Here is a 21845-nt window from a genome sequence, read left to right as displayed (position 1 = left end):
TGCTAAACTAAAGGTCAGGCCCACTGTGCATTGTTCCCATGGGCTTGGCTCGGGGACTATATGGTGTCTAACATGATGGCTGAGTGAGTCAGGAAGGTCTCTGTTGGTTATACTACCTATAAGACCCTGATCCACTTTAAAAAACATGCTCTTTATTTCGACACCAATAAATAACTGAAGGATGCTGCGCCTCCGGAGAGACGATTTATTTGTTATTGCTGCCCAAGAGAGAGCTAGCCAACTGCTGGGTGAATGTATATCTGTTTCTGGGCAGATAGTGCTTGATGCTCAGCCTGTCACATCTTTCTGCAGGGGGTCAGCATTGGGGCTCGACCTGGCTGCCTGCCCAACCCTTTGGGAGCCAGGTGGATATTTATAGATTGAGTTATACTCAGAGAAACACAACTGTGTCTGCTAGACTTTATCCTCTACAGGTCTCTAGATGCTAAATCCAGAGTCAAACTATGACCCATTTGTTTCTGTGTATTCACGTCTGGATCAGCACGCTAAGCTCAGGTGTAATTTGAGGACAATTATGCTGCACAAAACTTCTCCTGGTTTTTTACCCCCTATAAGAATTAAAGTGCTGAAACGGCAACAGAGTTTAAATTAATCCTCTAGCTCTTGTTTTCTGACACTAGCAGGGCCATAAAGGACTATGAAGAGGGGCCCGGTGCTAGCATGTGCTGTGTCAGCACTTCCTCCAGCTGTAGCAGCCGGGTCTCTGGCAGTGCGGGTTGGAGGGGGGTAAGGCATTTTCTCCTATATCCTCATTTGTTTATCCCCTCCTTACCCTTTTGTTCTGTGGTGCCAGATGGCCACTGTCTTTCTATTTGTATAGGAACTGTCTCTAATTCGCCCTCCGCTTGGCCTCAGCAGGTTGACTGATTTTGTTTTATTCTTATCCGTTCTTAGAAACCTGCTTTTGTCTATAGATATTCCCTGTGCTTTGTTCTCTGCCATTTCTTTAATAAAATAATCCTAATTGGGAAGTCTTTCAGGTTTCCTTTCTTTTCTGCACCTTTTTCTTCCTATTTAAATAATTCACAACTGCTTCTTAATTGTGAATATACAGTATGCTTCAGCAGGAGGGCATGTGGTTGTCATCTACACCTTTATTGCTAGGTGTGGGAAACAATACACTGCAGTGTGGAAACGGCCTTAGTTCAGCATCTCAGATCTCAGGGGAGTTTTTCTCACCAAGTTTTCCAATTACACTCGCCTTAAGTGACCTAAAGACGTATATTCAAAAAGTCAGTGCCTACACTTTCGATGTTTTATATACTATGACGGGAAAAAAATATCAAAGTAGACATGTCACATGATCTATACATTTCCGTTGTTTTAAACTACTAATATTTGATTGTGTGTGTAAGAAGGGCTCTGATCAGCCTGGGTCAGGATTCATGACAATAAGAGGGGTAAAAATCTGGTGCACCTTCAACTTTTATTCAACATCACAACTCCTGTAGTAGACATTTGGTCTGAGAGCAGACTATGGATTTCTAGTAGTATGTCTCAACAGAAAAGCACTACAAGTATGAAATGACAAAAGAGAGACAAGGAGGTTAAAACATGGCTACAGGCCTGCATGCACAGAACGATGGAATATATTTGAGACGTGTTGACCTCTAGGTGAGTGCTGTACAAAGCGCCCCAGCTACCATTCAAGCGGTAGGCCAGTCAATTCTGTGCAGGTAGCATTGTATTCATAGAGCTGTCTGAAACTGACCGCATAGTAGTGTTGGGTAGCATCATGATCGACAAATCCATTAAAAAAAAAAGGCACAATCCCATCCTCAACAGTCACCCAGCGAAAGCTTAGGGAAACAGAAGTCGTCAGAAACTAAAAAACTACGTCTAAGTCCCACGGTTGCATCCAACAAAGTGCTCTGGATGGATGGTAAAGCAGCAACTTGAGTTACGATAACGTCAAATTGGCTGAGTGTGTTTGAGTCGGTAAAGCAGTCTGACTTTCCACTGGTCCTGGGTCAGAAAACAGTCCTATGCACGTTTTTTTTTCTTTTTTTAAACAGACAAAGTATGTTTATTTCAAACTAAAACAATATGCACCCAACATGAGAACATCCCTCTGTTCCTTCTCTCCCCCCCCCCGCATGTAATTTCCTGTATGTGTTCACTGTATAATTGGAAACAAATTACAGACATTTATTTTGGGGACACAACACGTTCATGTTTTCATCTTAAATAAAGTTCATTTTTTCCAATTATAAGCAGCTGTACTTGTCTCGCTGTAAGCAGGCTATTTTTTTTTCTGCGTAGAAACAGAAAGCATTGTAGGACACCACAAAAGCATTCACTGAAAACTTTGCAGCAGCATTTTAAAAAGAAGAGGAGATAGAAATCGGGCCAGCAACTGCCTTTTTTTCAAGTATTGTGTGTATTCGATCCGTTGTCAAACAGCCAGGGTGTTCAACTTTCTTCCATAGGAAGGTCAAAGCGCATTTTCCCCCATATACAATTGAAACATTTTGGTAGGCAATTCATAAAACTCGCCAAGCTTATATTCATTAAAACGTGTGGGGTGGCATTACAACTTAAAAAAGGAAATAAAAACACAAAGAAAAATGGTCTATTGATAAATCAGCTAACGAGCCATCTATTTAAGTACACTGGTATTTGTGAGAGATAAAATCACTTGTTATTGGTTATAAGACAATCACTGACATGAGTCAGTATTCGCCGTGTCCCGTGTGGTGGAGTACAGAGAAGAAGAGACAACTTTACAAAATGATCTTTTACCTACTGAGTGATGATTATGTCCCCTCAGTGTCTGTGACAGTGTCTACCACTGGCTGACTCGCAGTTTCCTCCATGGGCTCACTCAGTTCATTGTCTACGTCCTCAGGAGAGACGGGTTCCTGCTCCGGATCGCTCTCAGGGAGCACAGAGTCGGGAGAGGGTTCTTCGGTGGGCTCGGGAGAGGCCTCGGGTGTAGATTCGGCACCTGTACTATTGTCCATCCCAGCTCCGTTGACCCACTGGGGTTGGGGTGAGGAGGCTCTCTCTTGTGACTCCTCCTCCTCCTCCTCTTCTTCCTCCCCCCCCTCCTCCTCCTCCTCTTCGTTGTCTGTCTGTGGGCTTTCCTGCTCCTCCAGAGAGGGAGTCTCTTCAGGAGGGCTGGCAGCGTGTGTGAAGGCCACAGGTGAGTCCTGGGAGGACGCCTCTATCAGCGGCGAGGCGAGGCTTGGGGTCTCAATGTCTGGTGAAGCAGTGGTTTTGAAGGGCGACTGGACTGGGGACTCTGCCGGGGACTGGACCGAGGACTGGGCCGAGGACTGGGCCGGGGACCGGCTGGCAGCTTGAGCCGGGGACTGGGCAGGGGTCTTTTCCGGGGACTGGGATGGCGATTCTGTTAGTGGAGGAGTCTCAGGCTCTGGTGATGACTTGGCCTGGGTGTGAGGCTCAGCTAAAGGGCTCTGATCTTTGATATCAGGTGAGCGGTCAGGTGATTGGGCTGGGGGTGGGGAGTGGGCCTTAGGTGTCTCAGGAGGAGCCGGGGCATCTGACTCGGGCACAGCTGCTTGGCTTTCGGATGGAGGTGGAGACTTAATCTGAACCTCTGACGGCGGCTGACCCAGCAGAGAGGGCTTGGCCTGAGGCAGGAGCTGGGACTGGAAGCGTGACTGAGTCTGGGGGTTCAATTTAAGCGGTCCAAGCGTTTTGCCTTGGTTCAGGGTCAGATTGGGATTGAGCGTTGGCGTTGGAAGCAGAGGTGTAGGCAGAGGGAGGAGAGGTGTCCATCCCCCGCGATCACGATCCCTCTCGCGGTCTCTCTCTTTGTCGCGGTCTCTGTCGCGCTCAGGCTCTCTGGTGCGGTCTCTGCCCCGCTCCCGGTCTCTGTCCCTCTCTCGTTCCCGCTCTCTATCTCGGCTGTGGCGGTTGCCGTTCATCTCCCTCCTGAAGTCAAAATCTCTCTCTCTTTCATCTCTGTCTCTCTGCCTGTCCCACGGGCGTCTTCGCTCATCTAGGTCTTGATGTTGTTCGCTGTCGAAAGGTGCTGCAGCACCTGCACCCCCACCACCACCACCACTGCTGCTACTACTGCGGTTCCAGACTTGCGGCCCCCCAACAGCCCCAGCATTGCCTGAAACACCTGCTGCTGCTGCCCCTACTGTCCCAGGACGGCTTTCAAATCGATTAGGGAAGTTCTGTCCAGGTGGGGGCCGCTCCTCCTGGAAGCCTTTTGCTGCGCCTGGGGTCTGGAGGCCTCCCCGCATGCTATCCCGTTCATCAAAGTCCCCCCTGGTCTGGTTCCAGCGGCTATCAGGGGTGAAGCCTGCGAGAGCCTGCAGACGTCCCACCAGGCTGGATCTGCCTGGCTGAACCCCTGGGGTCTGGAGCAAGGGAGGTCTTCCACCTCCACCACCTCCAAGGGCCTCCCTATGATCTGGTGGAGGGGTCCTCAGCAGGCCTGTGCTGGGCTTCTCCATGGGAGGGAAGCGGTAGTCCTGGTCCTTGCCCTCATCAGCTCCAGAGGAAGACTCGTCTTCTGTCTTGGACACACTTTCATTGGCCATGTTGGGGACCCTGTTGAAGGGGTCCAGCTGAGGGAAGGGGACCCTTGCACGGGCTTGAGCCTGGAGGGAACTCTCAAGCAGGCCAGCAACCTGCTGGATGGGCCCCTGCTGCATGAGGAGTGGGAAGCGGGCTGCAGCACCGGGCTGGAGGAGGTTGGGTCGAACATCCAGAGGCAGCAGGCCCGGCATCCTCTGGCTGTTCAGAGCGGACTGGTGCAGCTGATGACCAAGGGAAGCTGTGGGGTGCATGCCGAGGAGACCCATCCCACTGCGCACTGCGTTCTGCATGCCTGGGGACACATCACACAGAAATGAATATCACGATTCTCCTTGGATAAACACAAACACTGAGGGCTGCTAATAAACACACTCTATAAACTAGGATCAAAGTGTCCACCAGACAAAAACAGTTTGAATCTCTCATGCTGGAACACATTAGCATCTCCTCACCTTGCAGCGTAAGCTCTGCTGCAGCATCCATGCCGTCGGCAGACTGCGATGGTTTCTCATTGGTTGCTTGCTGGATTGGGTTGAACACACCGGCCATGAAGCCGGCCGGAGGAATCATAGCACTGAACGGAGAATCCTTAACAGCATCTTGGCTATTTGCCACTGACGGTTGCACCAGAGCTAAAGGCGAGAGCAGGAACAAAAACATATAATCCAAACTAATACATTTAAACGCTAAGCTTTGAAATGACATGTCACTTGTCAAACACGCAATATGAAATTCCATATTAGTGTAGCATGTCATAAATACTCACAATTAGCTGCGGCGGTCATGGCTGCTGTCTGCGCTGCCTGGAGAAAACCTGTAGAGCAGAACATATTTATTGTTAGCTTTGAATTCCTGTAGATATGTATTCTTTATAAAAGCATTTGCATTATTTACCTGGCGGAGGCTGTGAGGCATTGAAGCCAGCCCTAATGAAGGGTGGTGGAGGCCCGTAGCCTGGTGGGGGTATGCCCATGCTGACAGGGAAGTTAGGAGGCACCAAACCCACAGCACTGGGAACAGCCTGGGCCACTGGGAGCTGAAAGAGAGGAGTGTGAATAAGTTAAAGATGTGATGGCTAGCTCAACTGGTACCCAAGTTCCTGAACAGTAGCTGCAGAAGCCTCTATCAAGATTGTCATACTCGTTGCAAATAAAGATGCACCATCACCATCCAATAAAAAAGAATGTGTGGCCAGGAAATCTGAAATAAATCCTATAAATTCTTTCTTCAAACTGATTTTTGGAAAAAATTAACAAGGACTGATTCCATTCTACCCACAGATGGAGAGCCCTTTCAGTACCTGTACAGGCATCATGGTGACCTGCTGGCTGTAGCTCTCAGTATGGGTGTTGGACACTGCTGTAGTCTCGGCGCTGGTTGGCTGATTAATTACTTCCTTGGCGGGCTCGGCGTTCTTGGCAGCTTCCCACTCTGCAGCGACAGACCATACGATGAAAACAAAGTTATCAGCCATCTTCCAATTGTTTGGATTTGGGTGTTTAGCTTTATGTTTCCAACTCTTATTCATTTTTCTACGGAGGGTGTGGAGTTCCCGCTGGGATTTCTTAAAGGATTTGAAGCATTACCATAACAAAGCAAACAACTGGGGGAATTGGGAAGGAAACAAATCGACTTATGCGATTAAAAGCTAAGAGCTGCCTGTGTTTGGATATCTGCATTATACTTTCATCATGTGTGTACAAACATACTAGCGAATCAACCATGTAACAATTTGGAAAACTTGCCCTTTAATTTCTTCTAAAGTGCAACTACACCTATTTAAAAAGATTGATACAGGTTTGCCATGGTCTAAAATATTAGTGAAAATGAACAACTCTTTCCAAATCCCCAAATTAGAGGGCTTTAACTCAAATATGTGATGGTAGTCATGTATGGTGTGATCCTGGGTCCATGGGGGAAGTTGGATGTACATGGATACATTTTCTGTTTCCTGACTAAGAACACTAACATTATTAAGCTTACGTGGGTATAAAACCAGTTTATACTCCACTAATTACATTATACCTGATGACATCCCAACTTAAACACTTACTCCTAAGGTTTCTGGTATTGGAGAAAGTAGGTCTTGTTATCTAAAAGCTGTTTTTATTTAAGAGGTGTTCGTTGCCCTTTATAATTATGCGTGTTGTTGTTTTCACCATCATTAACGGTCTCCTGGTCGCTGATCCCTCCCTCAGCGAAGCCGTCCAGGTCATCCAGCTTCACCTTCTCCCACGGTATGTAGGTGACGCCCAGGTCCACATCCCAAAACTGCTTGTACTCCTGCTTCACCCCTTTGTTCAGAGCCCATGCAATCTGAATCAGAAACAAACACAACAAGGTCAAAGGTCAATAAACAGCATTTTCTCAAAGTCATTTCTGCGGGCGTACGAGGATCTGTGTGTCTGGAAAGATAAACTGTCCCTGAGGTTTCACCGCTGGAGGAAAAACCCCAAGGAGAAGGAGAGTTAAGTCAATTAAATTAGGAATGGTAATGTGTACCTTGATGATTTTGGAGCCTATCTTAAAGGAGCCAGTGCTGAGCTTCTGACGAGCGCGGTACGCGTCCTGTCTGTGGACCATACAGATGTAGGCACAGCCTCTGGGAGGGATCATCTGCGCGCGCGCACACACACACACACACACAGTAGGGTTAAAAAAACAGGACCAGAGACTAATGATAAATGAGTAAACAGTGAAAATGTAGCATTTAGGAAAGAAAGAAATAGTTATGACACATTGAAGGTCATGTGACAGCTCTCATTTTTAATATTTTGAGAGATTAAAGAAGAAGATACATTGCTGTTACTAATTTAGAGGGTGACAGGTTTACTTACATTTATAGACTCAATCTGTCCGAACTCTTCAAATAAGTTGGTGAGATCTTGCTGAGTCGCCTTTTTGTCCACCTGTCCCACCCACAGAGTTGTGCTGCACACTTTGTACGGGCAGAGGGGAAAATCATAATTATTCACCAGAAAACCCCCGACAGCAAACAAAGATTAACATTTTCTGACACAATGACCTTCCACTGACCACTGAGAGTTTTCGACCGGATGGGAGGCAGTCCCTTCTTCTGCCGCTCCTTCTCTCGCTCGCGGGCGCGTCTCTCGCTCGAGTAAGACCGGGATGACTTCCTCTTGCGGTCCCTGGAGCGTGAGCGGGACCGCTTGCGGTGTTTGCGCTTCCGGGAGCCGGAGCGAGACCTGGACCTCCTCCTCTTGGGAGACCTACGGAGAGGAAAATGGAAACCTTTGGGAATTCTTTCCAGAAGGACTTCTGTGTTTGCAGTCGCTCTGTAGCGCTGCTCCCTTTGAGCATCGACACCTGATTTCACAATGCAGTTCTGCAGTGAATGTTTGTCAGGTTTTTTTGTTTTGTGCACTTCTTTGTGCCTGGCCAGTGTTTAGAGTATAGCAACTGCATTTTACAAGCTTGTTTAGGCACATAATTGCTGCCCTAATTGACTATTTGAAAAATAATCAATCACATTCTTTACTTTTTAAACATATGTTGAATAAATGACGAGACAGAATCCAGATTTAATTCCAAATCTCTATAGATGTAATGAATAAAAAACACTCTGGTTAGTCTTTAATGAAAGATGGGTTATGGTTTTTTTTCTTGGGCCAATGAAGGAACATGGTTTCTTACGTAATGCTTTCTAAGTAGGACATCCAAAGCTGTAGTACATATATTAAGGAGTGAAAAGATCAGTATGTTCAGATTATTATACAGGACCATCCAGCGGTCTTGCAACAATAGTAAATTTGACCTTCAAGGCAAGAGTCAGCACTTTTATTAACAATGTTAAAAATCAAAGCTCTGTATACAACAGACAATTCAGCAATATTTCAGGCACACATAGAAGATATTTTTACTAAATGGGACTGACCTGGATCGTGACCTTGAGCGTGTTCTGGAGCGCGTGCTTACAACTTTCTTCTCCTCGGCCTCAAACATATCCTCCTCCATACCATCTGGGCCCTCGTCCAGATCCATGTCCTGAAAGAGATGGGGTTATTTCAACACCTTCTACAGAAAGAGAAGAGTGCGTTTACGGCCCGTTGGGTCATGCATACCTGCTGTTGGTTGTCTATGGTGTCATCCAGCTTGTTATCTTGTTCAGAAAGCTGTTGCTGGCTGCCGCTCTGAGCATTTGAGTTCTCATGGCCAAAGACGGAGTCTTGACCTTCCATGCTCATCGCCTGGAGAAACAAAAGTAATACTGTAGCTGTTTTTCATTTAGTGAAAAGCTAGGTCTTAAGGTAAGTGTGAGGGACGTTTTGTGGGGTCTGAGGATGAGAAGTTATCTGTTGGAGTGCGTGTGCGTGTGTGTGTACACCATCAGTTCTGAACATCCAGAAACGGTAATCTCTGTGTGAACCTACCTTCTGTTGGTGGTGCTCTAAAAGCTGCTTCTGAAACTGTTCCAGGTTCTGCTGCTGTAGCTGCTCGGCCAGCTGATGGAAGAGGGAGCTGTTGATGGGCTCTGACACCATGGGCCTGGAAGTGATCAGATCAATTGGATTAACGGAGGTGTTTGACAGTGAAATAACCCTGGATCACTGTTAAGCTCAAAGAAACAAAACACCCAGCACTCACATCTGAGACGACGAGGAGTCCTTTTTAGAATCATCACCGCGATCAGAATCATTCCCAAAGTCAAAAGGACCGAGCAGCTTCTGTAGCAAACACACAGCATAATCATATTATAGCAGCCATTTGTTGACTCAAGGAACAGGACAGCTTCCCTTGCTCACTGCGGCTTACCTTATTAAAAGAGGAGACCCTCTGCTCCAGGGGGTTCAGGCTGTTGGCTGTAGCGGCGGCGGTGAGTTGAGCCGTCAGAGCCTGCAGCTGCACCACCAGGCCGGCATCCAGGGCCTGCAGCAGGGAGGGCTGTGGCTTCTGCTGCTGCATCTGGAGACTCTGCACCAGCTGCTGCAGCTGCAACAGGTCACAACAAAGGATCACAGACATTTGTAAAAAGGAAATAAATAAAGGATTATCAAATCTCAAACACAGCTGGAATGGAATAAAATACATTTGCTTAAGTACTGATCTTGAATCCTATTTTATCATACTTGTACTTTACTGGAAAATGTCTATTTTGTGCTATTTTTTACTTCTACTCTCCTGCATTATGGATGAACAAATAGTGAAATCGTTCATAAGCTGAGACGCTGGGGGACACACTCACTGACCTGCTGTCCCTGGGGACTCTGTAGGATCTGTGCCACCGCAGCCACTGTGTCTGTGTTGTTGATCTGGGATGCCCAGTCAGGCAGACCCTGCACGATGTTAGCGGGGGTCGCAGGAGTAGCTGGGGTGCCTGGAGACAGCAACAGAGGGGATTAAGCTCATTCTGTTGTTATATCAAACAGGTTTAGCATCCTCATTGTCAGAGGGTACGATAAAGCCTCTCTCGTGGACTGACCAGGTGTGGTGTTATTGACTTGGGAAGCACTGCTGGGCATGATGGGAGTGACGCTGGGCGGGGCGATCCCTGCCGCCATGTCCAACAGAGGCTGGATGATGTCACTCTTGAAGACTGCATTCTTCTGCCACAGGTTCAGGACTCGCACTATCTTACTCTGGAAACACAGATAGAGAGAAACAGAAACTGTGACAAAACAGTAAAAAGGTATCGACTTCAAGAACCGCTGATAGGATAGAAGAAGAAAACAGATGCAGTTTATAACCATGTTAATAGATAGAAGTCTGCATGAATCACAAGGCTGTTTTGAAACAAAGCATTTGATCGCATGTTTTTGTTTATTAGACCATAACTTAAATGCATCATTAACTATTTGTATTTCTTTCATTTTACATATTAAATCGAGGGACGGTTCACTTGGTCGCAACAATGAAATAAGGTGATCCCATTCCCATTCGTGGCCTATTCCTCCCTGTAAAGCTGCGGCATATTTCAAGGGGTCTAATATCCTCCCTCATGAAACCATGACAAGCTACAAAAGTCGGATAGGGGAACACAAAGCTATTAAAAACTGCCTGACCTTATCATCTGAAGGGCAGCGGTAAAGGTGCTGGAACGTGGCGATGATATTCTTGCTGAAGCGTGGAGCAAAAACATCCTTCTCCGTGCCAAACTGGTGACGCGACTGCCTGACAATGGAGTCGACGACGTAAAGGCCGGGCACCTTGTATTCTGGTTTGCACTTCCGATGCAGAAACAGAGATCTGTGGTTAGGATCATTTAAAAACAGGGGGAAACTTTTTTTATTTCTAATGCACAACTCACCTTTTGGATGAACTTCTCCACACTCTGGACCACATGCTTGTAGAACTGAAAGAGAATAAACAAAGATTTTGAGTATTAGGAACTTCTAAAAAATGTATACATGTCATTTCATCTTCAATGCTGTTTAATCCTCATCTAGAGAGGACACATCTTCAGTGCTGAAGGTACATTGTTAATGTTGGAAGGTGTATATAAAGAGGCAAGAATCCCACTTCAAGTGAGCAGAGAAAACAATTACCATCTTGAATGGGTAATAATTAGTTTAGTAAATGTTCCTTTACTGATCCTTTGGCGGCCTTAGCAGAGTATCTTATTCAGGAGCAGGTAAATGTGTTTTTCTTTCAATACTCCTGTAGCTAATGACATAAGAAAAACCGTCTGCTAAGTGAAGCTTGTAACAGCAAGACCCTCCTTCTGGTCCTTTTTCATCTTTTAAAAAAACATTCCTCACTATCTGTGTGATTTGGAAAGACCAGAATGTCTCGCTAGATTCGGTCCATGCACTCTTTAGTCAAATAGGGCCATTACTCCATAAATGGTCTCCAGGCAGCGAGAGGAGAGTAGAGGTGTATTGACAGCAGGCAGTTTGGGAGCTGTGCAGATACTGGTTGTGCATTTTAAAATATTAAGATAAGATGAACCTTTATTAAATGACAGGCTTAATTATGTTATATACTGTTGTTGTGAGGTGTGACGGGAGACAAAAACATAGAGCTATTAACCAAAGTTAATAAGCTCAATAATAGTCAAAGTTATGGAGCTATAATGCAGACTCGGTCCTTCTGATGTACATGTTTAGGTTTTTAATTTAGAGGAATATACACAGTAAATCAAGCAAGGATAATATACATTTAGTTCATATGATTCTGGTGAGGTTTACTTAGTTTTGAGCGTTAACACCGTTTTGCCTGCACTCTAAGGTCAATGTCAATTGCTTCTCGGTTATTTACTGTGGACAGGAACATATAACAATGACGATCACAGCCAATCCTAATAAGTAGATATTCTCAAGCTTTATTTATTAAAAGGTTGAACTGAAAAACTACTAATTTGGCCCCGGCCGTGGCGCACTTGGCTTTCATATTCTCCAGCTACCACATGTTGTAATTGCCAAGACAAAAATTGCTACTTGAGTCACAATTATTGAAACAACTAATCAAGCAGCCTATGTATTGACCAGGTTTGCTAATTTATAAGCACACTTTTTGCTTTACACCAACTCTGATGTTATAAAACTACAACAGAACAATGCAAATACCCAAACAGATAACATAAAACAACTTTATAAAGTATCAATTATCCCTGTGCACAGCAATAGATGCCTTTTTTGAGGAACGAGTTGAAGAGGAAGTTGATCAAAATACAATCCTGTTACTCAATTCATGTTATCTTCATGGAATCTGCCAAAGTCTATTTTAACGCACTGCTACAAATAAAACACCCAGACTGTAAACTAAAGACAGCTTTATATTGTATTCAATTAAGGGTTTGTTAATAGAAGATATTTCATTTATTTCATATTGAGTGTTTCTGTTTATATGACTTTGTGTGTGTGTGTTTCAGAAAATGTGGTTTAGCAAATGCAAAAAACTGTAAAAGCTCAAGTTCTGCAATTTGCCAGTAGATGGAGTCAGAGTGCAGAAGACTGAATGGTTGAAACGTCATTTAACAGTTTAAAGCCACAGACTAAATCTGTCATTCGGCTGTCAAAATGTTAGCATTTTACTAAATGCACATAAGATATCTGCTTAGTGAAATTAATAACATGTGAATTATTAACAGATTTTTAGAAAACAGCCAAAGCCTTCTATGGAAATATGTTCTCACTTAGTTGCCAAGAAACCCTTTCTCCATTCCACAAAATAAATCCCTTATTAACACATCGAACGTTTTCCAACTTGCACAGATTGTCTGAAACTTAACAAAATATAAAGCTTTTAAATATGCACACAAGAAAACTGATGAATTGATTGGTGTCACTCAAAACACTATCAGCAATATGAAGTTAGAAAGAAAGTTTCAGCCGCAGCAGCCATCAGGCTATTATCCAGAAGCCTGAAAGGATCAATAACACGAGAGGAAGACAACTAAAAGACAGCTTTTAAAAAACCGAACACAAGTGTATCAGAAGTCCCAGCATGCCATTACTATGCAATATTCAACATGTGGTAGCTGGAGAATATGAAAGGAAGTGGCTTAGGAGGTTGCAATTCAGAAAGTCAAACCAATTTAGTTTGGGGGTGAGACCCAACATCCTGTTTGAACTAAAGGCCAGAGGAAGATTGTCTGTGTTTATGCTCTACACAGAAGAATATCTTTAGAGTTGAAACACTGTTGAGACACCATTATTAATAAGATATCAATCATGAATAATAAGAATTACCTAAAGTCAAGACTGAACATAGTAAGCCGATTACGTAGGTAGAAAGTGCAGCATGTTTAGCTAAAGAAAAAAGCTCATCCAGTGGTTGTATTATCGGCCTGGTGCATACAGTTAACTGAAAGATAAGGAGGTACTGGCGGGGGACAACACTGTCATGTAAAATCTAACTAATAAATAAAGAGTTTTATAAAATAACGGGCAAAATGCCAAAAAAGCAACCACCATCCATTACAGATTGCAAATAAAATCAGGGAATTACAAGTTTCTCTAGCAAAATAGCAGAATTCACATCCCACCGTATACGGTATGTGTGTATGAGGTCTGGGTGATCTGCTCAAATGTTCAATAGCTTACAGTCAGCCCAACAACCAATGAATGCCGATATATTTGCACCTTTCAGTCCCACATTTCTATTACTTTAATTGCGGTCCATCACTCTACGCTAATCAGAATACTACTTTAAAAAGGTGAGTGGGATTGAATGGCATTATTATTAGAACAGGTACAAACTATTATTTTGTTTAAGAATATGTGATGAATTTGACAGGCATTTAGAATGACCTTATCACTAACCATTTTAGGAAGAGATAGGTAAATAAGGCCCAAAGTTATTGTAAAAGTGGTTATTATTATGCACAATCATGAAACAAAGGAGGTAATAAATTAAATCCTGATATTCTCAGCCAAACTGCAGCAGCAGCAGACGTGTCTCTCTGACTATGAGGGAATCACTACTCCTGCAGTGTGGCTCCGTCTCTAAGCAACTGATGTAGCATTGCAGAGCCTGATCCAATATGTAGGGGACAACAACAACTTTGCAGTATTCAGATATATTTACATATATTTGACCAATGATTATGAAATTGGCACAGTCAGCAATGTTTTCTCCATTACACAGTCATCGCTACAATAGAAGAGCTTGGTAACGACACACTGAAGTCTCTGTAAGATACGTTTTGAATCTACAGGTGCCGACTCACACAAAGGGAGAAGAACTGAGATGAGTTAAAAATGTTGATCATATTTCAAGCTAAATAAGTCATAAAGAATAATACAAGTTTAAAGTTTGGTAATAGATATGCCGACATAAGAGCGGAGCAAATGCAATATGCAGTTTATAAACATGGTAATGTCACGCGTCATTCTGAAGTAAATAAAACAGCATGAGCACGGATGGTGTCCACATAGAAATCGCTGCTGCTGCTTATTAAGAAGCATATGTTTGTTTGCAAATAATAATAATTATAATTAACTACAATTAAAAGCAGGCACCATTCATTTACCCACAGCACTGTCCTGCAAATATTTCACAATAGGAAAGACGTAGCGGTTAACATATTAAAAGTGATATAATATATATTTTTTTTTTTCTCAACGCGCTGCCCCCACGTGTGCTTGTGCAGCAACCTGTTAACAGGGATGCATTCTGGGTATAAGCTTGTTGTAGCCTTAAAAAAAAAAAGCAGCTCACAAAATATAACTTGACCTCTGAACGCCCATGGAATGACCGTTTCTGGCGGGGAGATTTTGATCTACACAAAAGAGTCTAGTCGATGACAGTACGGTTGGCATTACTTTTTGTATATGTAGGATATGCTTCAATGTTGAGTATTACCAATAAAAACTCAAACATTTTAAGCCAATGGGAATCAAACAACACTTTCATAGCCCGGGTTGCGTTTACTTTAACTTGTATATTTTGATGCGGTTGTCTTCTTATATTGAAAGCGCACATGTTGTATTTTAATTGACAGCAACACATCTCACTGCCAATTGAGTCAACACATTGCAGTCAGAGAGGAAAAATACGGAGGCTGTAAAAATCAGTAGGATGTCTGTTGGAACACTCCACATTTTCCTGCTACAACATTTTCTTAGCCTAACTTTTCTCAGATTATAAAACTACACAATTGTTTGGTTCAGAATTGATGCATCATCTGATCAGCCTTAATAGAAAACCACTGAACAAACTATTAACAACAAAATTGGACAATAAGGGTGTGTGGCTCATCAGTCAGAGCTCCAAACCTCACTCTGTTAACAACCCTTCACAGCCTCACAGGCTCTTTAAGGTGCACTGGTTGATAGACCTCTGCTCAGGGCAAAGGCGTGTAGAACTATTCAGAGAATTATGCAACGTCACCAGACGTCATGCACTAGTAAAAATAACAAAGATGTAACATATCTGGATCAAAAGCACAATTCATCGGCTTAATGTACTCTGTGGAAGGCAGGGAGTAAAGGAAACGGTATGGATAGGATTGAAGGCATCAATTACAAGAACCAGCCTTTGGACAACAGCCCCAAATGTTGTGCATTGTAAAGCTTTGTATCAAAAAAGTCTTGTTGAGGGGATAGATGCTCAAACATAAACAGGCCTTTTCAATGCAGACATTTACACTGGTAAAGCAGCACAAGGTGTTCCTAATGTAAAGGATGTCCTTGCTCTACTCAAGTGTCCAACAATTTTAATATTTACACCTATGATTTTTCTACTGCGACATGTCAAAACATCAACATTTCCTGAAATGAGGTCAACCCCACCCCCTCGTGACAATACTATCCAACTGAACTCTGCACAACGTCACAGAGGAAGGCTTTATACTTCGCTCACATGGCAGTCAGAAAGATGACAATAAATAAGTGTCACTTCAAAAGGACTATGGTGCATGATAAGGGGGTTGTTTGCACTTTCCCTCTTTTTATTGCTTTATTTACTCACAGATAGAGTCAATAACAAGCACATGATGGCTTTCACAGTTTTGCAAAACAAAGCAACAGATGCCCCACATTTCAGGGACAGCTGATGTCATAATACTGCCGCCACTGTGTTGGCTGTCATTACATGTTGTATGCCGGGGTTAAATCAATTACATCAGGAAACAAACCAACAAATTAACTGAGGCAAACAAGAGAAGACCTCGTCTTCAGATTAAATCGAGCCTAATTATAATACGGAGGATAAAAAGCCTCAAATTAAAATACCGTTTATTTTTTCGGTTAGGGAAATCAAGGCTCTGGCCCCTACTTAATCAATTATGGCAAAAAGCTAAACATTTACATAAAAGGGATTATATTTATTGTAAATGTAACAATTTTGAGTTTAGTGTAGAAGTCCCTTTAACGGTCTATATAAATCATTTTCTCTGGTCCTAGATGAGCTTTCATACTCACGGTGGTTTTCCTATCAAAGGTGGAGCCAGAGAGAAAAATTGACAGATTGTGAGCGTAATGAATTCAACTAAGTGAATATTATTTGGGGGAGAATTGTGGCATTTGACAAACCCACTCACTCGGGGTGGGATCACGTATAAATCATGTATGAACCAAATAATCGGCATAACATTTCAGGTGGTATTTAAGATTGTTTTCATTCCAGCCCTCCTCTTTCTGTTTGCAAAAAAGAGGGAAGGATCTTACAACACAGAGTGGCAAGACACATAGTTAACAAAAAGAGAAGATTATCTTTAGCTTAAAAGCAGTTTCGCTCTCAAGTTTGGTCTACTTGAGTTCTGAAAGGAAGCCTCCGTGCCCACGCAACAAGGCTGATCAGACAGGACGCATGGCCTGGCGTAGTGTGTGTGTCCAGTGGTGTGGCTCTCAAATTAAAGAGCCAAATGAGGATTGACATTTTTTCATTAAAGAATCAATGTGTAATCTGATCAGTAGCTGTGAAAGCCCTATTAGAACGAATGTCAGCCGATTACGATTAGTCAAGTGATGACCTGTTCGAAGTGGCAATAAACTTCAGCAAAGCCATCAGAAAATAAATACAAAGGCAATTTCAGAACCTCGAAAAAGACAGAAGTTCACAAACACAAATGTAACCAGAAAGTTACTGGTTATTTATGTTGACTTCTAAATGCACAGAAAATGTAAACTAGGCAGCAGGTTACGCATTGCACTCCAGCATGGGGGGTTGCATTTGTGAATTGCAGTTACTCTCTGCTTTCCCTGTTACCCTATCAGTTCACTAGAATATTGTTCTTTTCACTTACGCAAAATAGATGGAACTAGGAAAATAATCATGTCACCAAACATTACAGGAGGTCATTTGTGACAGTAATGCTTTAAATATATATATGTTAATTAAATCAGCATGAGAAGTTAGGACTAAGTATGCTGTTAGCTTGTCACTCAGGTGAGGTGGGTACAAAATAAGCCTCTTTTAAAATTAAGTTAGCTCGTAGTTTTGCTTCGCTCAGCAGTACGAGGGATGGTAAGTGACAGGTAACGTTGGAATCTACCCTACATTTGATTGGCAGGTGAAGAAAACGTTTAGTTTGTGTAGCAGTGAAACAAACAGGAACCAGGTTAGCTCTGTGTTATGCTTTAATTGAATTTAAAAGAGGACTTGGACTGTGTCTTAAATATTAAAATCTTGTCAGCAGATTTGACATGTTCCTTGTACTTTCACAACATATACTGTGTGTGTGCCAGTATGAATAACACAGCCACAACGTGTGTATGTGTACACCAGACATGAGCCACTGCTACCCTGTCAAAACAAACATTCAGTGTTTGTGTGTCACACAACTCTAAGGGAACTAAATTAACTTGTCAACAAATCCGGTTATATATTAATTTGACACTAACAGAGGCTTACTCTTTAATGACTACCAGCTCTCAAAGATTCTACACATGTGCAAACTGTGTTTACTGTTAAAGCAGCTCTTTAAAGAACTTGGATCCCATCCAAAGGTCAACATGTTAAATCACCAATGGCAACATGTGTCTTTGCATCCTCACAACTCCTGAACATAAATCATCGGTATGCAGCATGAGACAAGGAGATGTTGTGACTTGAAGCCAAAGAAAAATATGCAGTAATAAGACCACAAACCAGAAACTGTCATCAGACAACTCAAAATGAACCAGATTGCACCTTCAGCTTCCAACAAAATCAAAAGAGCAAAGCCAACGCATTATAAGAATATGCAACAGCAAATTCCCCGCTTTTTGGGGTGTGTGGGAGCAAAATTAACTTTTAAAATGATTTTAATCTTCTTCCATCTTCCTTTTGAAACAACCCATACTCCTACCTAAGCTGGTTAGGGATTCTCTTATCTCTTTGTAACTCTCTCCACCCCATCCTCCTGCTTCACTTTCAGTGCTTTGGGGGAGCTGGGAGAGCTGCTGAGGGAAGGGGAAACGGGTGTTATTCACATCAATAAAAGGCACAGCAACACTAAAAGCACAGCAGTTCTTTCAGAGTATAAAACAAGACAAGAAAACACACTGTCAGGAGATGACTCATAAGGATGGGATTCCAGGACTCGTGCTGTCAGGCCCTGAAATCTTCAAATAACGCTAATATTATTATAATAAAAGACTATAGAATAATATCTTCATTCTCTGCCTGCTTCCATTTCAATTCTCTTTGAGCAGTTTTATATTTCAAATTGATTTTTGTCAGCCTTTTCTCTGGCAGGCCCAGGTTTCAGGGAACGCATTAGTGTGATATAGTGAGGCAAAGGACACGAATTACACAAAGTGTGTTATTGGCAACATGCTGAGAAACCTCGACTTTAATCCATTAAATACCACATATATTAAATTAAAGGGGTATGGAAACAGATTGCCCTGAATATTGTGAGTATTATTATACTCTTATAATATATATTAGAAGAACTAGTGATGTGGAAATCCATTAATATGCATTGCATATCATTACATTGAATATGTATTTAAACAAACCCTAGTTACATCAATACCAAACAAACACTGTTGCAGACTAAATGCATTAATAGGTTTCTGCCTCAAAATGCTGACATTATAGCTCGAAAGTTGCGATGTGTTTAGGATCAGCCATTGCCAATGAATGGTGCTTTAAGGATGCTTTACTACAGCTGTTTTACAACGGTCACATAACGGCTCGCTTTCACTCGATTTAAAATGCGCAACAACGGCCCCAAGGGTCTTTGTAATGTCCAGTTTCTCCTATTATCCAAGTGTAACTACAGTGTTGTGTATAATGCTGTGCTACCAAACATAGGTGACACACATACACACACACAGCAGCACTGTGAGTGGTTTCAGTTTAAAGACTGGCAGGGTCGGAAGCTGTTGCTGTGTTGAATCGTTGTAAAAATAGTACTGTTAACTAAAATGATTAACCCGCCCATAGTAGCATTAACACCTAAAAGTAATTCCACTGTTGTTTTTGCTTATATAGATACAAGAGGATTAGTATAAATTACAATGGCTTCTTAGAAACATCTGTGCATTTCCTACAATTAAAAGTCAAAGTATCTGCTGTGAAAAGCAACCTGCTGCTATCACTACAGCAAATGGATTTGAATAATATACAACATGCGTTTGCTTTTCTAATGATAGAAAATAAAAATGTCCGTTATGGCATAGTGTTACTTTTCTTTTGAGTTAAGCTTATAATGATTCTTTTGAGGGCCAGATGCCTGATCCTCTCACCACCAGTGTGGTCTGTGAATATGTTCGTCTGGCAGACCGTTCAGGGTTATCAGACTCTTCAACTAGGCCTACATCATGATTCTTTGATAATATACATTTTTAAAATAACACCCTGCATGTTGTGAGGCGAGATAGAAATCAAATCTCCAACTAATCCTGTGTCTGTAACTGTATTAGTCCACAGTTCAGACCAATAGGGAAAACTATCTATCCTGTACGCCTACTCATTAGTGGCTTTAGAGAGCGAAATTTAAATATAAAATGTGCCAACATTTTTATTATAAACTACATACCTAATGTAGGGTTTTACATGAGAAAAGTTACAATGTGAAATGAAAAAGGGACTGCCGCATTGCGGTATAGCAGTCTGTATTTCATATACTCATAATCAAGATCAAAATCGGATAAAACCCAGAGACTTTGAGATACTCATTGTCAAGCACCCTTCATGTTTCATCCTTAACTATTTGATGGAGTCCCACTGGATCTCTATCCTGGAGTAGTCCCAGAAGATGAAATGCTTTTACAAACCCTTTACAGTCTTGTACAAGACTGCATAAAATAAGTGTGGTCAAAGAACTGGCTAATTATTGTGCATAAGTATTCACAGGGGTAAGTGAATGTCTAAAAACCAAGAAGTAGGTTCCTTTGAGTTTCTGTGCATTCTATTGTTGTTGTATGACTGATATGAGTCTAGACTCTTAGTACTTAGATGTTGGTTGAATTATGTTTAAAGATGGTTTGTATTAATCAGACGACATACAGTTTGTGGCTCAAATAGATGTTCTTTGTTTGAAATTAACTCAATAACCTTACAGTCTTATAATATACGACTATATGAAATTGAAGCATGCTTTTAAAGATTTACCGTATATATATTCCTGTGATATATATATATATATATATATATCACAGGAATAGTAAAATATGTTTTGACCATTAATGACCATTTCTTTATTCCCTATTACCTGCCTTATCCTTCATCACTTCATACTTACTTTTATAGCTTTGATTCCAGATTTGGTGATCTGGGTCATCTTGGCCTTGGAGATGGGTGGCTTGTACTCATTCAATGAGTACAGCTGAAAAATGAGATGAGACAAAACAGAAAACAATGTGTCATAATATGAAACAACTGGAACATAACATAAATCACTAAACTAAAAAGCAGTAGCCCAAAGCCTCAGCCCCTCTCGTCTGTGAACCTTCATTTTGAATATCTGTGGTGAGAGAGGAGAGCTATTGACTTCATACAGAGACGATGCAACGTTAGTTGGCTTGCCTCTGACTCACGTTTTTTGTTTTGATTCACGTCATAATAACTGTGCACGATATAAATGTTGTGGAATCCTATTCATGCTGGAAATTATGAGAGGATGAGGAGGGCAGCCTTAACAGTGATATAGATTGCCAAACCTCAGACTGTGTTGCCAATGCATTCAAATGGGTCAGCATTAGCCTTTAGCCTTCTAATGGCTAGCTATATAATTGAACAAGGTTATCTCAAGTCGTTTGTATTCTGTGCAACAACTACGTTGAAGAAGCTACGGCTAGTTCGGTCAGATTTGAAGTGGGAATTATTATCTGATAAAAGGCATTTGAGTGTGGAGTAGTTCACGCACGTCCGTATTAGTTAGTTAGCTCTCCAAGTTATCTCGCAGCTGAGGCGGTTAAGCTAACTTGTTGTAGCTAACGGCAGCTAGTTAGTAACCGTTAGCACCAGTGTGTGGAAATATGTGCTCATTGACTGGAAACCAAACAAGTGTGATCAAAAGCAAATTATCTTCACAACTAACTAAAGTACAGTTAAAATAATTAAGACTCAGAATAGCGTAACGTTATCGTTGTAATGTTGTTAAAAGCCAGAGGCCTTGTGTGGGACTGCCCTCCTTTCCTTTACTGCTACTTGATGCTAAAGTTAGCATACGAGCTAGCGCAAACGTTAATAATAAAAAAATGTTTTACTGTCGGTGTTTTCAAAGTTGTGAAAGGGGTCAAAACAAACCTCATTGTTAAAGGATTTGACGGCCTCCATAGTATTGCTCGTAGGTGGCTGCAAATGTTTAAATATAGCTCCTCAATAACCGGTTACAAACATGCATGCTCGACGTTTGGCGAGATGGAGGAGACTGCCAATATGGCGCATAACCTCAACAGACAATCTGCAGAGACCGACGACCCCTAGCGTCAGTTTCTGGACACTACAAGGCGTACCAAAAGGTCCCCACT

The 21845-nt window shown here is 42.3% G+C and overlaps 2 protein-coding genes across 3 annotated transcripts in view; both read right to left on the bottom strand.

The window, feature by feature from the left end:
* The window catches only part of tiam2a (TIAM Rac1 associated GEF 2a), an 87176-nt gene extending 84336 nt beyond the window's left edge, over positions 1–2840 (bottom strand). Inside the window, exon 1 of the mRNA XM_063908365.1 lies at positions 2764–2840. The gene's annotated coding sequence lies outside the window, so the exon portion shown is untranslated. The remainder of the gene's footprint in view (positions 1–2763) is intronic.
* On the bottom strand, positions 1429–21742 carry scaf8 (SR-related CTD-associated factor 8). Of its 2 annotated transcripts, XM_063908373.1 has the most exons (21): positions 21622–21735; positions 20615–20698; positions 18230–18323; positions 10805–10849; positions 10560–10721; positions 9980–10136; positions 9747–9874; positions 9313–9489; positions 9145–9224; positions 8931–9045; positions 8622–8747; positions 8435–8544; positions 7576–7769; positions 7377–7477; positions 7042–7155; positions 6699–6855; positions 5840–5970; positions 5434–5575; positions 5306–5353; positions 4992–5171; positions 1429–4831 (listed from the first exon to the last, which is right to left on the bottom strand). In XM_063908373.1, the coding sequence occupies exons 6-21, from the start codon at positions 10056–10058 to the stop codon at positions 2778–2780; spliced, it is 3936 nt and encodes a 1311-aa protein (XP_063764443.1). In that variant the 5' UTR covers positions 10059–10136; positions 10560–10721; positions 10805–10849; positions 18230–18323; positions 20615–20698; positions 21622–21735; the 3' UTR covers positions 1429–2777. The 2 variants fall into 2 exon arrangements, with proteins under 2 accessions (XP_063764443.1, XP_063764441.1); XM_063908371.1 differs by lacking the exon at positions 18230–18323 and having other exon boundaries at positions 21622–21742.
* Positions 21743–21845: the final 103 nt, after the last annotated feature.

The sequence above is a fragment of the Eleginops maclovinus genome, chromosome 19 (assembly GCF_036324505.1).
Source record: "Eleginops maclovinus isolate JMC-PN-2008 ecotype Puerto Natales chromosome 19, JC_Emac_rtc_rv5, whole genome shotgun sequence".
In the NCBI taxonomy this organism is placed as follows: domain Eukaryota; kingdom Metazoa; phylum Chordata; class Actinopteri; order Perciformes; family Eleginopidae; genus Eleginops; species Eleginops maclovinus.
Note: the sequence above shows the minus strand (reverse complement) of the source record. Positions and strands in the feature narration are given on the sequence as shown.

What these genes read in the sequence shown, in the direction of transcription:
- scaf8 (XM_063908371.1), bottom strand. Translation starts at nt 21,651, where the DNA reads ATGGAGGCCGTCAAATCCTTTAACAATGAG. An exon ending in CTGGAATCAAAGCTATAAAA is followed by an intron (nt 10,850 to 20,614) that starts GTAAGTATGAAG and finishes ATTCTCTTTCAG; the next exon opens with TTCTACAAGCATGTGGTCCA. An exon ending in CGCTCAAGGTCACGATCCAG is followed by an intron (nt 7,770 to 8,434) that starts GTCAGTCCCATT and finishes TCCTCTCCGTAG; the next exon opens with GTCTCCCAAGAGGAGGAGGT.